At 39.1% G+C, this 15978-nt stretch overlaps 1 protein-coding gene across 2 annotated transcripts in view; it reads right to left on the bottom strand.

The window, feature by feature from the left end:
- The window catches only part of LOC126188040 (laminin subunit gamma-1-like), a 330648-nt gene that overhangs the window by 112229 nt on the left and 202441 nt on the right, over positions 1-15978 (bottom strand). For both annotated transcript variants that reach the window (XR_007537820.1, XM_049929467.1), the window contains exons 10-12: positions 9477-9674; positions 3806-4002; positions 3093-3308 (exon numbers count right to left, since the gene is read on the bottom strand). Coding sequence is in view for 1 of the 2 variants with exons in the window: in XM_049929467.1 (XP_049785424.1) it covers positions 3093-3308; positions 3806-4002; positions 9477-9674 (611 nt within the window). In the remaining variant the exon portion in view is untranslated. The remainder of the gene's footprint in view (positions 1-3092; positions 3309-3805; positions 4003-9476; positions 9675-15978) is intronic.

Genomic DNA, 15978 nt, shown 5'->3' with positions numbered 1-15978 from the left:
TCAATATTTTCCATTTTGGCGTCCGTGCGACGGCTGAAGTCAGGGACCGTGTTACGATTTTCCGCAGTGAAACAGTTTCGGAACACTGAATTCAGTATTTCTGCCTTTCTTCGGTCGTCCTCTGTTTCGGTGCCATCGTGGTCAACGAGTGACTGAATAGGGGATTTAGATCCGCTTACCGATTTTACATATGACCAAAACTTTTTAGGGTTCTTGTTTAGATTGTTTGCCAATGTTTTATGTTCGAATTCGTTGAATGCTTCTCTCATTGCTCTCTTTACGCTCTTTTTCGCTTCGTTCAGCTTTTCCTTATCAGCTATGATTCGACTACTCTTAAACCTATGATGAAGCTTTCTTTGTTTCCGTAGTACCTTTCGTACATGATTGTTATACCACGGTGGATCTTTCCCCTCGCTTTGGACCTTAGTCGGTACGAACTTATCTAAGGCGTACTGGACGATGTTTCTGAATTTTTTCCATTTTTGTTCCACATCCTCTTCCTCAGAAATGAACGTTTGATGGTGGTCACTCAGATATTCTGCGATTTGTGCCCTATCACTCTTGTTAAGCAAATATATTTTCCTTCCTTTCTTGGCATTTCTTATTACACTTGTAGTCATTGATGCAACCACTGACTTATGATCACTGATACCCTCTTCTACATTCACGGGGTCGAAAAGTTCCGGTCTATTTGTTGCTATGAGGTCTAAAACGTTAGCTTCACGAGTTGGTTCTCTAACTATCTGCTCGAAGTAATTCTCGGACAAGGCAGTCAGGATAATGTCACAAGAGTCTCTGTCCCTGGCTCCAGTTCTGATTGTGTGACTATCCCATTCTATACCTGGTAGATTGAAGTCTCCCCCTATTACAATAGTATGATCACGAAACTTCTTCACGACGTTCTGCAGGTTCTCTCTGAGGCGCTCAACTACTACGGTTGCTGATGCAGGTGGTCTATAGAAGCATCCGACTATCATATCTGACCCACCTTTGATACTTAGCTTAACCTAGATTATTTCACATTCGCATTCGCTAATAACTTCACTGGATATTATTGAATTCTTTACTGCTATAAATACTCCTCCACCATTGGCGTTTATCCTATCCTTGCGGTATATATTCCATTCTGTGTCTAGGATTTCGTTACTGTTCACTTCCGGTTTTAACCAACTTTCCGTTCCTAATACTATATGCGCACTATTTCCTTCAATAAGAGATACTAATTCAGGAACCTTGCCCTGGATACTCCTGCAGTTTACCAATATTACGTTAACTTTTCCTGTTTTTGGTCTCTGAGGACGGACGTTCTTTATCAACGATGATAATGTCCTCTCTGGTAAGCCGTCAGGTATTTTATCGTTTCGCCCAAGGAGGGGTCCCTCTAACCTAAAAAACCCCCGTGTGCACGCCACACGTACTCTGCTACCCTAGTAGCTGCTTCCGGTGTGTAGTGCACGCCTGACCTGTCTAGGGGGGCCCTACAGTTCTCCACCCAATAACGGAGGTCGATGAATTTGCAACCATTATAGTCGCAGAGTCGTCTGAGCCTCTGGTTTAGACCCTCCACACGGCTCCAAACCAGAGGACCGCGATCGACTCTGGGCACTATGCTGCAGATATTAAGCTCAGCTTGCACTCCGCGTGCGATGCTGGTTGTCTTCACCAAATCAGCCAGCCGCCGGAAGGAACCAAGGATGGCCTCAGAACCCAAGCGGCAGGCGTCATTCGTTCCGACATGTGCTACTATCTGCAGCCGGTCACACCCAGTGCGTTCAATAGCTGCCGGAAGGGCCTCCTCCACATTACGGACGAGACCCCCCGGCAAGCACACCGAGTGCACACTGGCATTCTTCCCCGACCTACCCGCTATTTTCCTGAGGGGCTCCATAACCCGCCTAACGTTGGAGCTTCCTATAACTAATAGGCCCGCCCTCTGTGACTGTCGGGACCTTGCCGGAGAATCGGCCACTGGCCCAACAGGCGAGGCATCCTGTGGTGGCTCGGAAACGATGTCATCACCACTAGGAAGCATCCCGTACCTGTCGGAAAGGGGTAAGGCAGCTGCCACGCGGCCAGATCCCACCTTCGCCTTTCGGCCAGGCACGCGAGAGCCCACCACTGTCCGCCATTCACCCTGGAGTGATGGCTGACCGGTAAGATGCTCACTGCCGGAAGACGCAGCGACATCAGGGGTTCCATGTGATTCCAAGGCCACCGAAGTAGGCATAGGTCTCACCACAGTTGCCCCAACGCCACTACGAGCCGACGCCTGCGCCTCGAGCTCGATGAGCCTAACAGACAAAGCCTCCACCTGCCCCCGAAGAGTGGCCAATTCTCCTTGCGTCCGCTCACAACAACCACAGTCCCTACACATGACTATGTTTACCCTACCCTATACGGTGACAAATTCCCAAGATAATCTTCTGATGAGCTACTCTGATAATCAAGAAACACTCACTGAAATACGAGACGCGAAAACTACGCTAGGTTTTCCCAGAAAAACTATTTAAAAGCTAAGCGCAGCAAATAAGTACAAAAACGCTTTATACAAACAGTACTCGCTGCTGCTGGTGCTCTCGCTCTCGCTGTCACAAGACAACTGCTGATTCAAGTGACTAGTGGCTAACGGCCGCGAAACAAACAAATGACGGTTTTAGGGCGCTTTCTGTTCTAAACGATCAAGAAAACACTAAGAAATCTAACACGAAAACTACGTAAAGTTTTATCAAGAACTGTTAGTTACTATGCAGAGCAGATAAACACAAATAGAATCCCTTCCTTAGTGGAAGGTCGTAAACAAAATGCAAAATATACGCTTTATACAAACAGTACTGTGCTGCTGCTGGTGCTCTCGCTCTCGCTGTCACAAGACAATCTAGTATAAAATACTGTCCTCATCCAGTAAATAATATGTACATTTGGAAAATATTAGCAATGATCACATAGTGCTTTATGAGTTCACCTTATCACTGTCCCACAGAGGGTTACTATACATTCCCACTGAAGTAACTAGGTGTAACAGTTCTATTAGAAATCACTAATTAACAATATTATGATAAACATGCAAATATGTCTGATATTACAATACTCACTGAGCATTGCCCCAAATTATCACACAGTGGACTAGATGACCCAAGAGGATTACATTCACATTTCTTACATCCATTCTCTGAAAACTTGTAAGTGTGTATTTCACATGCATCACACTGTTTGCCTGTAACCCCTTCTCTGCAAGTACATTGTCCACTATCTTTATCACATATTTGACTGACAGAACCTGTGGGATCACATTTGCAGGCCTCACAAACCTGAAATTTGCAAAGAATTATAATTAATGAGATAGACTGAAATAGAATCCAAGTTATTTTATTAAAAATTTACTGAGTTTTACATTATCAAACTTATTCATTGGTAACTTATCTCAGTTTCTGAGTGAGCTTTTTAACTTATACAAGTCTGATCTTCAATATTCAATTACACTATGGATTAAAAGGCACACTAATTTCCCTAGTACTTTGTATGATGTATGCACTAAAGCATTTACTATTAAATGTTACTATCAAACATTTTGATAGTCCATTCAGCATGGGGTGCATGATTAATGAATCATTTAGGAATTCATTGTTAGAATCAAAACATGTTATTTAGTGTATTGTTCTGTCTGGTAGAAACCACAACAAAGAAGTTTAGTACTGTCATTAATTTGTTAACTGAAATGAGAGAGTTATGTAATTAGTAACATAATGTGAAATATCTGAAAAATTAAGCTTTCTGAGCAATTGTAATGAAGTACTAATTTAGATACCTTACTACTGTTAATATTAAAATAACCATCTTCACAGGTATCACAGTCTCTTCCTATAACATGTGGTTTACATGGGCACTGTCCTGTTAAGTGATCACATATGGTATCATCAGTAAGACTTTGTAAAGTACCTAGTTTATTACAATGGCATGGTGTGCAGTTTCCTTTGATGGAAGATATGGCATTACCATAAAAACCTGTGAAGAATACATTATTTCAGTTCAAAAATAAGACATGGTAACAATCTATTAACAAAATATTTGCATAACAAAACAGGGCATTAACAAGAATGAAAAAAGTACATTACTTTTGATAACATAATAAACTGGTTATTATATTATGGCAAGTATGTTTTACATAAGAAATGTAAGTAAATAATCTCCTACCAAAACAGAATTCTGAACCATGTAACTTGTTTAGCAAGGAGTTTGTAAAACCTATCTACCCACACTACCAGAGGGTTCTTTCATCCTTAGGTTTTAGTGGCCCTGCTCTTTTGCTCTTTCCTTTAAACCTTCCCCTACTTACCCTTCTCTTATATTTTCCTGAGGAAGAAAGTAATAGTTCCAAAAGCTAGGATAGTGACTCATGTTTTTACATGTGTCTGTCAGCAACTACAAATTTTGTAAGTACTAACCAGCAATTCTGTCTCATAATTTCATATTTTTCTCAAGTAAACAAATTTCTTCCCATTTATATTCTTCTGATTATTGCAACATTTTGCATCAAGTTCCAGGATTCCACTTCCATAGCCATTTCCCTTCAGCCTTCAAGTATTGTGTATGTGGAACAACATCTATGCTTAAGACTGTTTCTATATTAGGTTTGTCAGTTCAGCACAAACCAACACACACTCAAAGGAGGTAAATATTTATTATTTTCCACCTCTGGCTGATTGTCAATAACATGTTAATTATAATCTTCCTTTATTCTTCTTTTGTAAGTTATAATTAATTACTAGGCATGTCCTGAGGCTAGTATTTGTGAATGACTGCTTATGGTTATGTATCAAGTACTATTTCAGCTGAAGTTCCTGGATTCATGTTATTGCAACTGATTCTTTTCTGGTCTCACTTTCTATGCCTGTTTTAGTTTTTGAAACCGCACAACGGAAAATCCAGAATGAAATAATGTGCCAGAACACTTGCTGCACATAGCAAGCCACTACACTGTCCCCACAACGTCCCTGCATTTTCCCACAGGCAGCACTAGCATCTTTCTCTACCACTATCTTACTATCCCTTCCTTCACCTTGCCACACTATGCCTCTTGTGTACACCACAATTCACCTCAGCAAAAATTACTGCTCTCCTCACACGCAGTAGCAGCTGGGCCTTAGCACCTGAAAACAGTGTGTGTGTGTGTGTGTGTGTGTGTGTGTGTGTGTGTGTGTGTGTGTGTGTGTTGTTCTGTCTACATCTGATGAAGTACTTAGCCTGATAGCTATAGTTGGAGTCACGAATGATGGCAGTCGAGTTTAGGCTCATTCTAAACACCTACATCATGCATTCTCTGACAGCCAATGAGCATTTGATAGTGTTATGAGTGCCGTGCCTCTGAATGTTGTATGCATTGTCAGCATTCTACTCAATCATAATGAGTTATTTAGTGAATTGTTATTCCATTTGTTGCAAGCTGTCATGGGAGATGGTGGTGGTGGACGATAAATTCTCCCTAAGCAAGCAAGAGACATAATTTGCAAGATACATACTTTCATCAGGAGCAAAGCACGCGTATGCGCATATTCCGACTGTCATTTGGAACCAGCAACAATGCTAACCCCATGATTGTCCCAACCTGTGTGAACTGCCATTGTTCATGGGTCAGACTATAATAATTTATATATAATTTATAGCAGACTTTCAAAATGTTCCTGTCTGCCACTCAATGCCTTCTCTATGTAATGGATGGCAATCCACTCTTGTTATAATTTTTAGGCAGCATCAGTTGGTCTTATATGGCCTTTAGGACAGTCTCTGTCAAAATTTGACAGTCTGCTGTCAATATACCACAATTTAATGCAGGAGCAAGAGCATACCTATAGCACTACAGAGGGCAGTTTGTGAAAAGGGTGACATGACATTTGGCTACCTATACATGTCAGTGTTCATAGAGGGTTTCAAGACACTTGGAAACAAACTAAACTTGTCATATTGAATGACTGAAGTTTTTTTTCAGGCTTGCCACGAGTTGCCCCAAGTGAAACTCTCTGACATTTCCCTGATTTCCAGACAACTTTTAACACTTTTCCCTGAGGACGTTCGAGATATCAAGAGTAAGTTACGACATAAATTGACAATTTCTCTGTGTGGCTATGGTACAAGAAACACTAATACAAATGATAAAACAACTAAAAAAACATGCAAGCAATTGGTGTTTCCTATTGTAAGCAAAAATATTTCCTGATGGAAAGCGTGCTAGGGATAAGTCCCTACAGCCATGCTATTGTCTGTGCCCCTGGTGGTTCAGATGGATAGAGAATCTTCCATGTAAGCAGGAGATCCCGGGTTCGAGTTCTGGTCGGGGCACACATTTTCAACTGTCCTCATTGAGGTATGTCAACAACACCTGTTGGCAGCATAGATTTTTGATTAATTGTCATCTCTTTCTAAAGAATCTGCATGGTCATTATATCTGTTCTTTCGGAACAGTTACTATCTTCATATAGTTAAAGGCTACCCAGCCATTGACCTCCTTCTGTGTGAATGTGCACACTTTGCGCAAATTCTTATGGGAATTGTCACCTTAGATGGAGCGAGTAATGAGTGAATGGGCAAATATCCTTTAGGAACATCATGAATGTAGGTTGTGGACAGTTGGGAATGTGTGTCTGACAGGAAGCGTGCTAGGGATAAGTCCCTGCAGTCACACTAATTGACAGCAAAAGGTGCAAATGCTACTCTGAGATGAAGAAATTGGCACTCAAGAGGAATTTGTGGCAGGCCACAGCAAATCAATCATAAGACTGTTTACTCAGAAAAAGAAAGATTTAGTGAAATCTTTTGATAATTTTGTCTGGACCACACCTTGAAATTCTGAAGATAACAGGGATAAAATACAGAGAACAAAAAGTTATCTGCAACTTGTACAGAAAATACACTGCAGTTATAAAGAGTCAAAGGACAGAAAAGGGAAGCAGTAGTTAAGAAGTGAGACAGGGTGGTAATGTCTTCCTGATGTAATTTGATCTGTACACTGAGCAAGCAGTAAAGGAAAGCAAGGAAGAATTTGGAAATGGAATTAAAGTTCAGTAAGAGGAAATATAAACTGATTTCTGCCAATGACATTTGCAGTTCTGTTAAAGAAGGCAAAGGACATTGAAGAACTGTTAGCTAGTAGACTGAATAAATAAAGAGGAAAAATTGTAGAACAGCTGAATAAAAGAAGGGATCAGTTGACAGGACACATCCTGATGCATGAAGAAATCATCTATTTGGTAATGAAGGGAGGTGTTGGGTGGAAGCTAAAAGCAGTAGAAGGAGACCAGCAATCGAGTTCAATATGATGCAGAAGTTAAGTAGAAGTGAAGAGGCTTGCACAAAACACACTAGTGTGGAGAGATATACCACATCAATCTCTGGGCTAAGTCCACAACAACATACATGTTGTTGACGATACTTTCTGCATCATTATATGGCGCGAAAAAAAAGGAAACAAAATACCATATTTAGCCAATTATAAGACAAGAGTTATTCCCAAATTCATCATTCAAAAAATACGGTGTCATCTTATATTCACAGCTTAAACTATTGCTGTTCAGATCAACATTTTTACATACTTTAATCAATTAATACAGGGTTGTCTTACATTTACAAATGAAGCTTTAGCTATCGAGGTTTCATAAAAATTTATTTTGAGGAATTCAGGAGGGTAGGACTTAGCAAACAATGCTTTCATTTGAATAGCATCAAGATTTTCCAATATGCCAAAGCACTTGATACAGTATCGACCTAGCTCGAACAATAACATAACATCTGACTTCTAGTGCCAGTGCAATGTGCAAGGGATACACAAGAAACTATGTATTAGCCACTACAACAATCTAATGCTCTGCTTAAAAATGGACAATTTTGTGAAACACAGGAGGAAATAGTATTAAATTCTGTGAATTTACAAACTTTTGTTGTATTTGAGCAGGTCTGCAATAGAAGTTCTCATACATGTATGGGTAGCACATTCATTTTATATATTTATGCTGCTTTTAAGGTGAAAATCTTGTCCTTCAAAAAACATCAGTTGATTCTGAATCCAAGTCAGTATTCTATTTAGTTGTGAGAAACTGTAATGATTTACCAAGTGAGTTGAAAATGAGAAATTCAGTTGCTGTTCGCGTATTAGAATACTGGGGGAAAATATCACCAGCTTTTAATCAGAGGAAATGAGAAAAAAAATTAATCCAGAATTAAATGTCTAACAGGTGATATAAATCACACTGAATTGAATGCAATTGGCATCGCAAGAATAAATTACAGTGGAAAGACCCATTGTCGAGATAGTACCAACAGATGGTACTGGGTTGCGGGACAAGTGAAAGTTTGAGAACTGGACTGAATTGTGATAGTGATCTTTTATTTACATATTAGTTTCTGTTGTTAAATATGGTTTGTATCCTAGAGTATACTGCCAGCTATGTTCACTGTAGCTCAAGTACACTATAGAAGGGCAGGAGGGGGGCAGGTGGGGGACAGTGACACCAGTTTGGCTGAGAACTACAATGACTGCAGGGTGGGGAGTTGTGAGAGGGCAGCAAATTTCGTCTTGTTGCCCCTCCCACCTTGTCCCCCCCCCCCCCTCTCATGGGGAATCTATTTTGTGTACTTTGGCTTTTTATTAACATCTGTCATGTTTAAAGTGCAGTTTGCCTGAACCCATTTGTACTCAGAATCGAACTGATTTTAAAATTGGACAAGTACTCAACACAGCATACACTTCTGCCTAAGATGCTAAAAGTCTAGATTGGGGCCGGTGATCTGTATTTCATGCAGCAATATTGTCAATGCTCGCCATGCGGTATGACGGGAACAATAGGGGTTGTGTCAGCTGCTGATTCTACAAAGTCAATGAGAGAGTGGCGGGCAGGAAATATGTTTGGAAGCAACAGACATTTAAAATTCTCACATCAGTATAGAAATGAAATCCAGTCTGTGTTTTCTCAGGTCCCACCCAATCACAACCTCAGAAATGCAAAATATTCAGAAATGCCAAATATCTGCAACAACGAAGATAAAGTTTCACAGCTGTCCTGTTAGAATGCTGACAATGATTAGAAATAGTGATACCACAGATGTCAGGTTAAATAAACAGAAAAAAGCAGTGAAGATAAAAAATAATGTAAAAATGTTCTTTTTGTCTATTTTATTATTCCTTGTATTATCAAAACGGAGGCAAGGGATAAATGCCCTAAGTTTAGAATAGGTGTAATATTACTTTTTAAGCAGATACGTTATGTCAGTGTAAGTTTGTAATTCTGATTAGACAGAATATGTTATTAAAAATTTTCTTGAGGAACATTTTTTAAGTAAGAAAGGGGGGTCTTTTTATATTCAGGGTCATCTTATACTTGGGTAAATACGGTAAATCAAACACTGAAAAACAGAAAGACAAAGAAGGTGATCATTTAGTTTATTAATCACCAATTTTAGTCATTACATTGTATTTGTTATCTGCTTACCTTGTGAGCATTTTTCACACTGTTCTCCTTCTGTATTGAAAATGCATTTCAGGCATACTCCTGTAGTAGCATTACAGTTCCCAGTATCATTGAAATCAATGTTACCATTGCACTCACAAGGCTGACACGGTATGACAGGTCCATTAATGCCATCAGGATCTCCATAATACCCATCTTCACAGATATTACAGCGAGGTCCTACGAAAAGCAATGAAGTTGTTAAAAAAGGGTACAAGCTTACATTCTAATATACTTTAGAATGTTAAATAAAAATAAATTATTTGCAATTTGTACAAAAAACTCACAACTAATGACAATATACATGATTACTCTGACCTAAATGTGGCTATAGTGCCATGAGGATAAGCACCTAGGACAAAAAATTTGTTGCCCTAGGAGACATCAGGCAAATACTGTGTACCACCACCTCTAGCCCTGATAATGACCTCAATTCAGTAAAAAAAAGGTAGTCCACAACTACCTTTAGGAATGTCACATGCAGCTGATGCCCTCACCGATAATTAGATTCTGTTGCTGTTGTTGTTGTTGTTGTTGTTGTTATGGTCTTCAGTCCAGAGACTGGTTTGATGCAGCTCTCCATGCTACTTTATCCTGTGCAAGCTGCTTCATCTCCAAGTACTGACTGCAATCTACATCCTTCTGAATCTGCTTAGTGTATTCATCTTTTGGTCTCCCTCTACGATTTTTACCCTCCACGCTGCCCTCCAGTACTAAATTGGTGATCACTTGATACCTCGGATCATGTCCTACCAACTGATTCCTTCTAGTCCAAGTTGTGCCACAAATTCCTCTTCTCCCCAATTCTATTCAGTTCCTCCTCATTTGTTATGTGATCTACCCATCCAAATCTTCAACATTCTTCTGTAGCACCAGTTTTGAAAGCTTGTATTCTCTTCTTGTCAAAACTACTTATCATCCATGTTTCACTTCCATACAAAGCTATACTCCATACAAATACTTACAGAAAAGATTCTTGACACTTAACTCTACACTTGATGCTAACAAATTTATCTTCTTCAGAAACACTTTCCTTGCCATTGCCAATCTATATTTTGTATCCTCTCTACCTTGACCATCATCAGTTATTTTGCTCCTCAAATAGCAAAATGCAGCTACTACTTTAAATGTCTCAGTTTATAATCTAATGCACTCAGCATCACCTGATTTATTAGACTACATTCCATTGTTCTTGTTTTGCTTTTGTTGATGTTAATCTTATATCCTCTTTTCAAGACACTGTCCATTCCATTCAACTGCTTTTCCAGGTCCTTTGCTGTCTCTGGCAGAATTACAATACCATCAGCAAACCTCAAAGTTTCTATTTCTTCTACATGGATTTTAATTCCTACTCCGAATTTTCCTTTTATTTCATTTACTGCTTGCTCATTGTACGGATTGAATAACATTTGGGATAGGCTACAACCCTGTATCACTCCCTTCCCAACCACTGCTTCCTGTTTGTGCCCCTCAACTCTTACAACTGCCATCTGGTTTCTGTATAAATTGTAAATAGCCTTTCGCTCCCTGTATTTGACCCCTGCCACCTTCAGAATTTGAGAGTATTCCAGTGAAAATTGCCAAAAGCTTTCTTTAAGTCTACAAATGCTAGAAACATAGGTTCACCTTCCTTAATCTAACTTATAAGATAAGTTGTAGGGTCAGTATTGCCTTGCGTGTTCCGTCATTTCTATGGAATCCGAACTGATCTTCCCCGAGGTTGGCTTCTAACAGTCTTTCCAATCGTCTGTAAAGAATTTGTGTGAGTATTTTATAGCTGTGATTTATTAAACTCATAGTTTGGTAATTTTCACACCTATCAACACCTGCTTTCTTTGGGATTGGAATTATTGTATTCTTCTTGAAGTCTGAGGCTTATGAGATGGAAGAGTTTCATCATAGCTGGCTCTCCAAGGCTATCAGTATGTTCTAATGGAATGTTGTCCATTCCTGGGACCTTGTTTTGACTTAGGTCTTTCAGTGCTCTGTCAAACTCTTCACACAGTATCATATCTCACAGTTCATCTTCATCTACATCCTCTTCCATTTCCATAATATTGCCCTCAAATATGTTGCCATTTTATAGGCCCTGTATATACTCCTTCCACCATTCCACTTTCCCTTCTTTGCTCAGAACTGGTTTTCCATCTGAGCTCTTGATATTCATACAAGTGGTTCTCTTTTCTCCAAAGGTCTCTTTAATTTTCCTGTAGACAGTATCTGTCTTACCCCTAGTGAGATAAGCCTCTACATCCTTACATTGTCCTCTAGCCATCCCTGCTTAGCCATTTTGCACTTCCTGTTGATCTCATTTTTGAGACGTTTGTAGTCCTTTTGGTCTGCTTCATTTACTGCATTTTTATATTTTCTCCTTTCATCAATTAAATTCAACTCATTAAATTACCCAAGGATTTCTACTAGCCCTCGTCGTTTTACTTACTTGATCCTCTGCTGCCTTCGCTATTTCATCTCTCAAAGCTACTCATTCTTCTTCTACTGTATTTCTTTCCCCTGTGTTTGTCAAATGTTCCCTAATGCTCTCTCTGAAGCTCTCTACAACCTCTGGTTCTTTCAATTTATCCAGGTCCCTTCTCCGTTAATTCCCATCTTTTCACAGTTTCTTCAGTTTTAATCTACAGTTGTGGCCAGAGTCCACTTCTGCCCTGGGAATGTCTTACAGTTTAAAACCTGGTTCCTAAATCTCTGTCTTACCATTATATAGTCTGTCTGAAACCTTCCAGTGTCTCCAGGCCTCTTCCACATATATAACCTTCTTTCATGATTCTTAAACCAAGTGTTAGCTATGATTAAGTTATTCTACCAGGTGGCTTTCTCTTTCATTCCTTGCCCTCATTCCATATTCACCTACAACTTTTCCTTGCCAGCTGGTGTGGCCGAGCAGCTCTAGGCATTTCAGTCTGAAACCGCGCGACCGCTACGGTCACATGTTCGAATCCTGCCTCGGGTGTGGATGTGTGCGATCCTTAGGTTAGTTAGGTTTAAGTAGTTCTAAGTTCTAGGGAACTGATCACCTCAGTTGTTAAGTCCCATAGTGCTCAGAGCCATTTGAACCATCTGACCTTTTCCTTCTCTTCCCTGTCCTACTATCAAATTCCAGTGCCCCATGACTATTAAATTTTCGTCTCCCTTCATTATCTCAATAATTTCTTTTATCTCATCATACATTTCTTCAATCTCTTCATCATCTGCAGAGCTAGTTGGCATATAAAATTGCACTACTGTGGTAGATGTGTGCTTCATGTCTATATTGGCTACAATAATGCTTTTACTATGCTTTTGGTAGTAGCTTACCCTCGTTCCTATCCTACATTTACCAAATTGCAAGAAAACTGTTTGCTGAATTTCACTTGCTGTTCCAGATATTTCCTATGGGATTAAGACTGGGTGATTTAGTGGGACAGGTGTGATATAGTACTTGGGTATTTGTCAAAACAACAATGGATGTGTACAGTCCTGTGAACATGCGTGTTGTAATCTTGGAAGATGGGAGTGTCCATAGCTTACTCATCAGGAAGCTGTAAAAGAACAGGAAATACTTTCTCATCAAGAATGTTGAAATAAGCAACCTGATTCATGTTCACAGTGACCTGAATGAGTGAATCCAAGTCATGGTAGAAAAACACCCCTTAAAACATCATAGAAACACTTCATACATGAACTGTATCCTTCATGCACTGTAAGTGCCTCACTGGACTGTCGATGCAACTGACGCCTTGCATAATTTGAAAAGAGACAAAATCATGATTTGTTGGACCACATTGCACATCTCCTGTTAGCTAGCACCCAGTTATTTGTCCCATTTAATACACGTAGTCCTGCTGTAAACAATGGCCTTTTGTAAAGTGTTTTGACTCCAGATGTCTGTTTTATGCAGTTCCCTTTGCAATTACCACTTGGGAACGGGTTGTGATGGACCTGTATTCACTGATAGAAACAATTCATCTTGGGCCACTAATATTTTATCTCATGAACTTATCATTAATAATATAGTTATCATGCTTCTGTAGACTAATTACAGCAAGATAGCAAGACACTACTCAAGTGTGGTTCAGTAAACAAATTGTTATCCCCACCTGCATTGTGGCTTAGGTGGTGAGTCAAATCAAAAATATAATACAGACTGGTGTGTGGTGCACAGAAATATGTAACAGAGAACTGTTAACATTAGCTTCCAAGTTCTTGCTCTTTTTCTAGTAAGAGTATACACATTCACAAACATAACCATGCAGATAGAAATGGGTCATCATTGACTGACTGTAGGAGTATACAAGATGACTTTGATACAATTACTAGTTGGTTGATGAATGGTAACTTGCTCTAAATGTAGAAAAATGTAAGTTAATGTGGACGAGTAGCAAATACAATCCTTAAATGTTGGAGTACAGCATCAGTATGGTGCTGCTTGACATAATCACATTGATTAAATATCTAGGCATAATGTTGCAAAGTGATATGAAATGTAATGAGCACATCAGGTAGGGAAAGCAAGTCCTAGACTTTGTTTTATTGGAAGAGTTTCAGGAATGTGTAGCTTGTCCATAGGGGAAATGGCATTTACAATGCTAGTGTGACCCATTCTTGAGTACAGTTAGAATGTTTGAGATCCCTTCCAGGTCAGATTAAAGGAACATATCAACACAATTCAGAGGTGTGGTACGAGTTGTTACCAGTAGGTTCAATCAGCATGTAAGTATTATTTTCCGGAGGTGCTTTGTGAACCCAAATGTGAACCCTTGAAGAAAAATTTTGAGAATCGGAATTATGGCCAACTGTAGAACAGTTCTACTGCCACCAACATACATTTCATATAATGACCACAAAGATTCAATGCGAGAAATTATGGCTGGTATGGATGCTTTTAGACAATCGCTTTTCCCTTGCTCTATTTCTGAGTGGAACAGAGAAGGAAATGCATTGTTTGGTGGATTATGTAGTTTATATAAATATGTATTGTGTATCTGTGGTACAAATCCCTTGATAAATATAAGTCTGCCATTGCTTATGAGCCTGTAAGTTCCCATAGGAATAATTCAACTCGGAGCCTGTGTGAACCAAGCACAGCATGGTACAACTCTTCATTAAAAAAAATTTCTTGGTTTTCACTGGTTCTTGGTTAGCTTAATTAAATACAAATTGCTCAGTGTACAAATTGATAAGCATAGTGAATGCAAAACACCTGCAAATAATCATCATGTTCAGCACCACAGCTCATTGACACTAACACCAATGATTAATGAAAACCACCACTGCTGTTTAATAAAACAATTTATTGTGTTTCAAACAGTTTCACTCTTAGAACATCATTGGGCTGCCTGCAGTGAAACAAAATAAGACATTAGGGCAAGAGCTACAGTGTCTTAATCAATAAAATAAGTAACTCTCACTGTCAATAGTTTTATAATAAATCCTCATTGAGTTATACCAATCATGATGTAAATAATCTTGTTGTCGTATGTAACCTTAAATATAAAATCTGGAAACAATGATCCCTAACATTCTGGTGACCATCTGGTAGCAGCATGGAAAGCACACATGGCACACTGTGCACACTACACTATCCAGGCAGGGCCATCCACAAGAGGTGTAAACAAGTAAACACACTACTTGACCTTCCTCGAGTGTGATGTATCGATTGTGCAGTAATAACTATTAGAAGATAAATCCTTACAAAGCACTCACACAAAATTGCAGCAAATGATTAATTACACGGTACTGTTGTAAAGTAATTACATAAAATATAACAGATATGGTAATTGTGATCTCATAGAATGATCATTGAATAAAATGGTTAGAAAAGATGCAGTGTCATTGAACATGTAAAAGAGCTAAAATAACCAAACTTGTGGTTTTCGTCATATGTTGTTAACAGAATTAAAGTCAAGCTGTGTTAAACTCACTAAAATTATTTACAAACTAAGAGAAACAAATGTCAGAGGTTACACAAAGCTGTATCACCAATGGGCAAAACAGTGAGTGTCTCATTACACAAACAGCTGTGATGTGATTACTTATAGTGCACAAGAAACAGTAATTGTGATCATACACAATGATTGTGATTAAAGAATAAAAGTATTTACAACAAACAATGTGCTGTCATTGACCACATAAAAGAATCCAAACATATTATAAAAATGTAAGAATGTTTGTATATATGTTCCACATCTCCTCCTAAGCTTCTGGGTCGATTTGGCAACTTGACACACAGATCATTTAATGTCTGGAAAGAACCACTATGGGGGTAAGAACCACCTACCTGTCAATGGGGTGGGAATGGGGGTGAAACGAAGTTTAGTCCATGATGTGCAAAAACCTAGACTTCATTCATCCAGTATTTGAGAATGAGACCACTTAGTCATTTGCAGCAAAATTTAAATATAATTTCAAACCTTTACAAACCTTTTTCTCACTGCCATACTACACAAAATGATCAAAGAAAAAAGGTTATCCCTTACTACATTTTCAC

The sequence above is a fragment of the Schistocerca cancellata genome, chromosome 5 (genome assembly GCF_023864275.1).
Source record: "Schistocerca cancellata isolate TAMUIC-IGC-003103 chromosome 5, iqSchCanc2.1, whole genome shotgun sequence".
In the NCBI taxonomy this organism is placed as follows: domain Eukaryota; kingdom Metazoa; phylum Arthropoda; class Insecta; order Orthoptera; family Acrididae; genus Schistocerca; species Schistocerca cancellata.
Note: the sequence above shows the minus strand (reverse complement) of the source record. Positions and strands in the feature narration are given on the sequence as shown.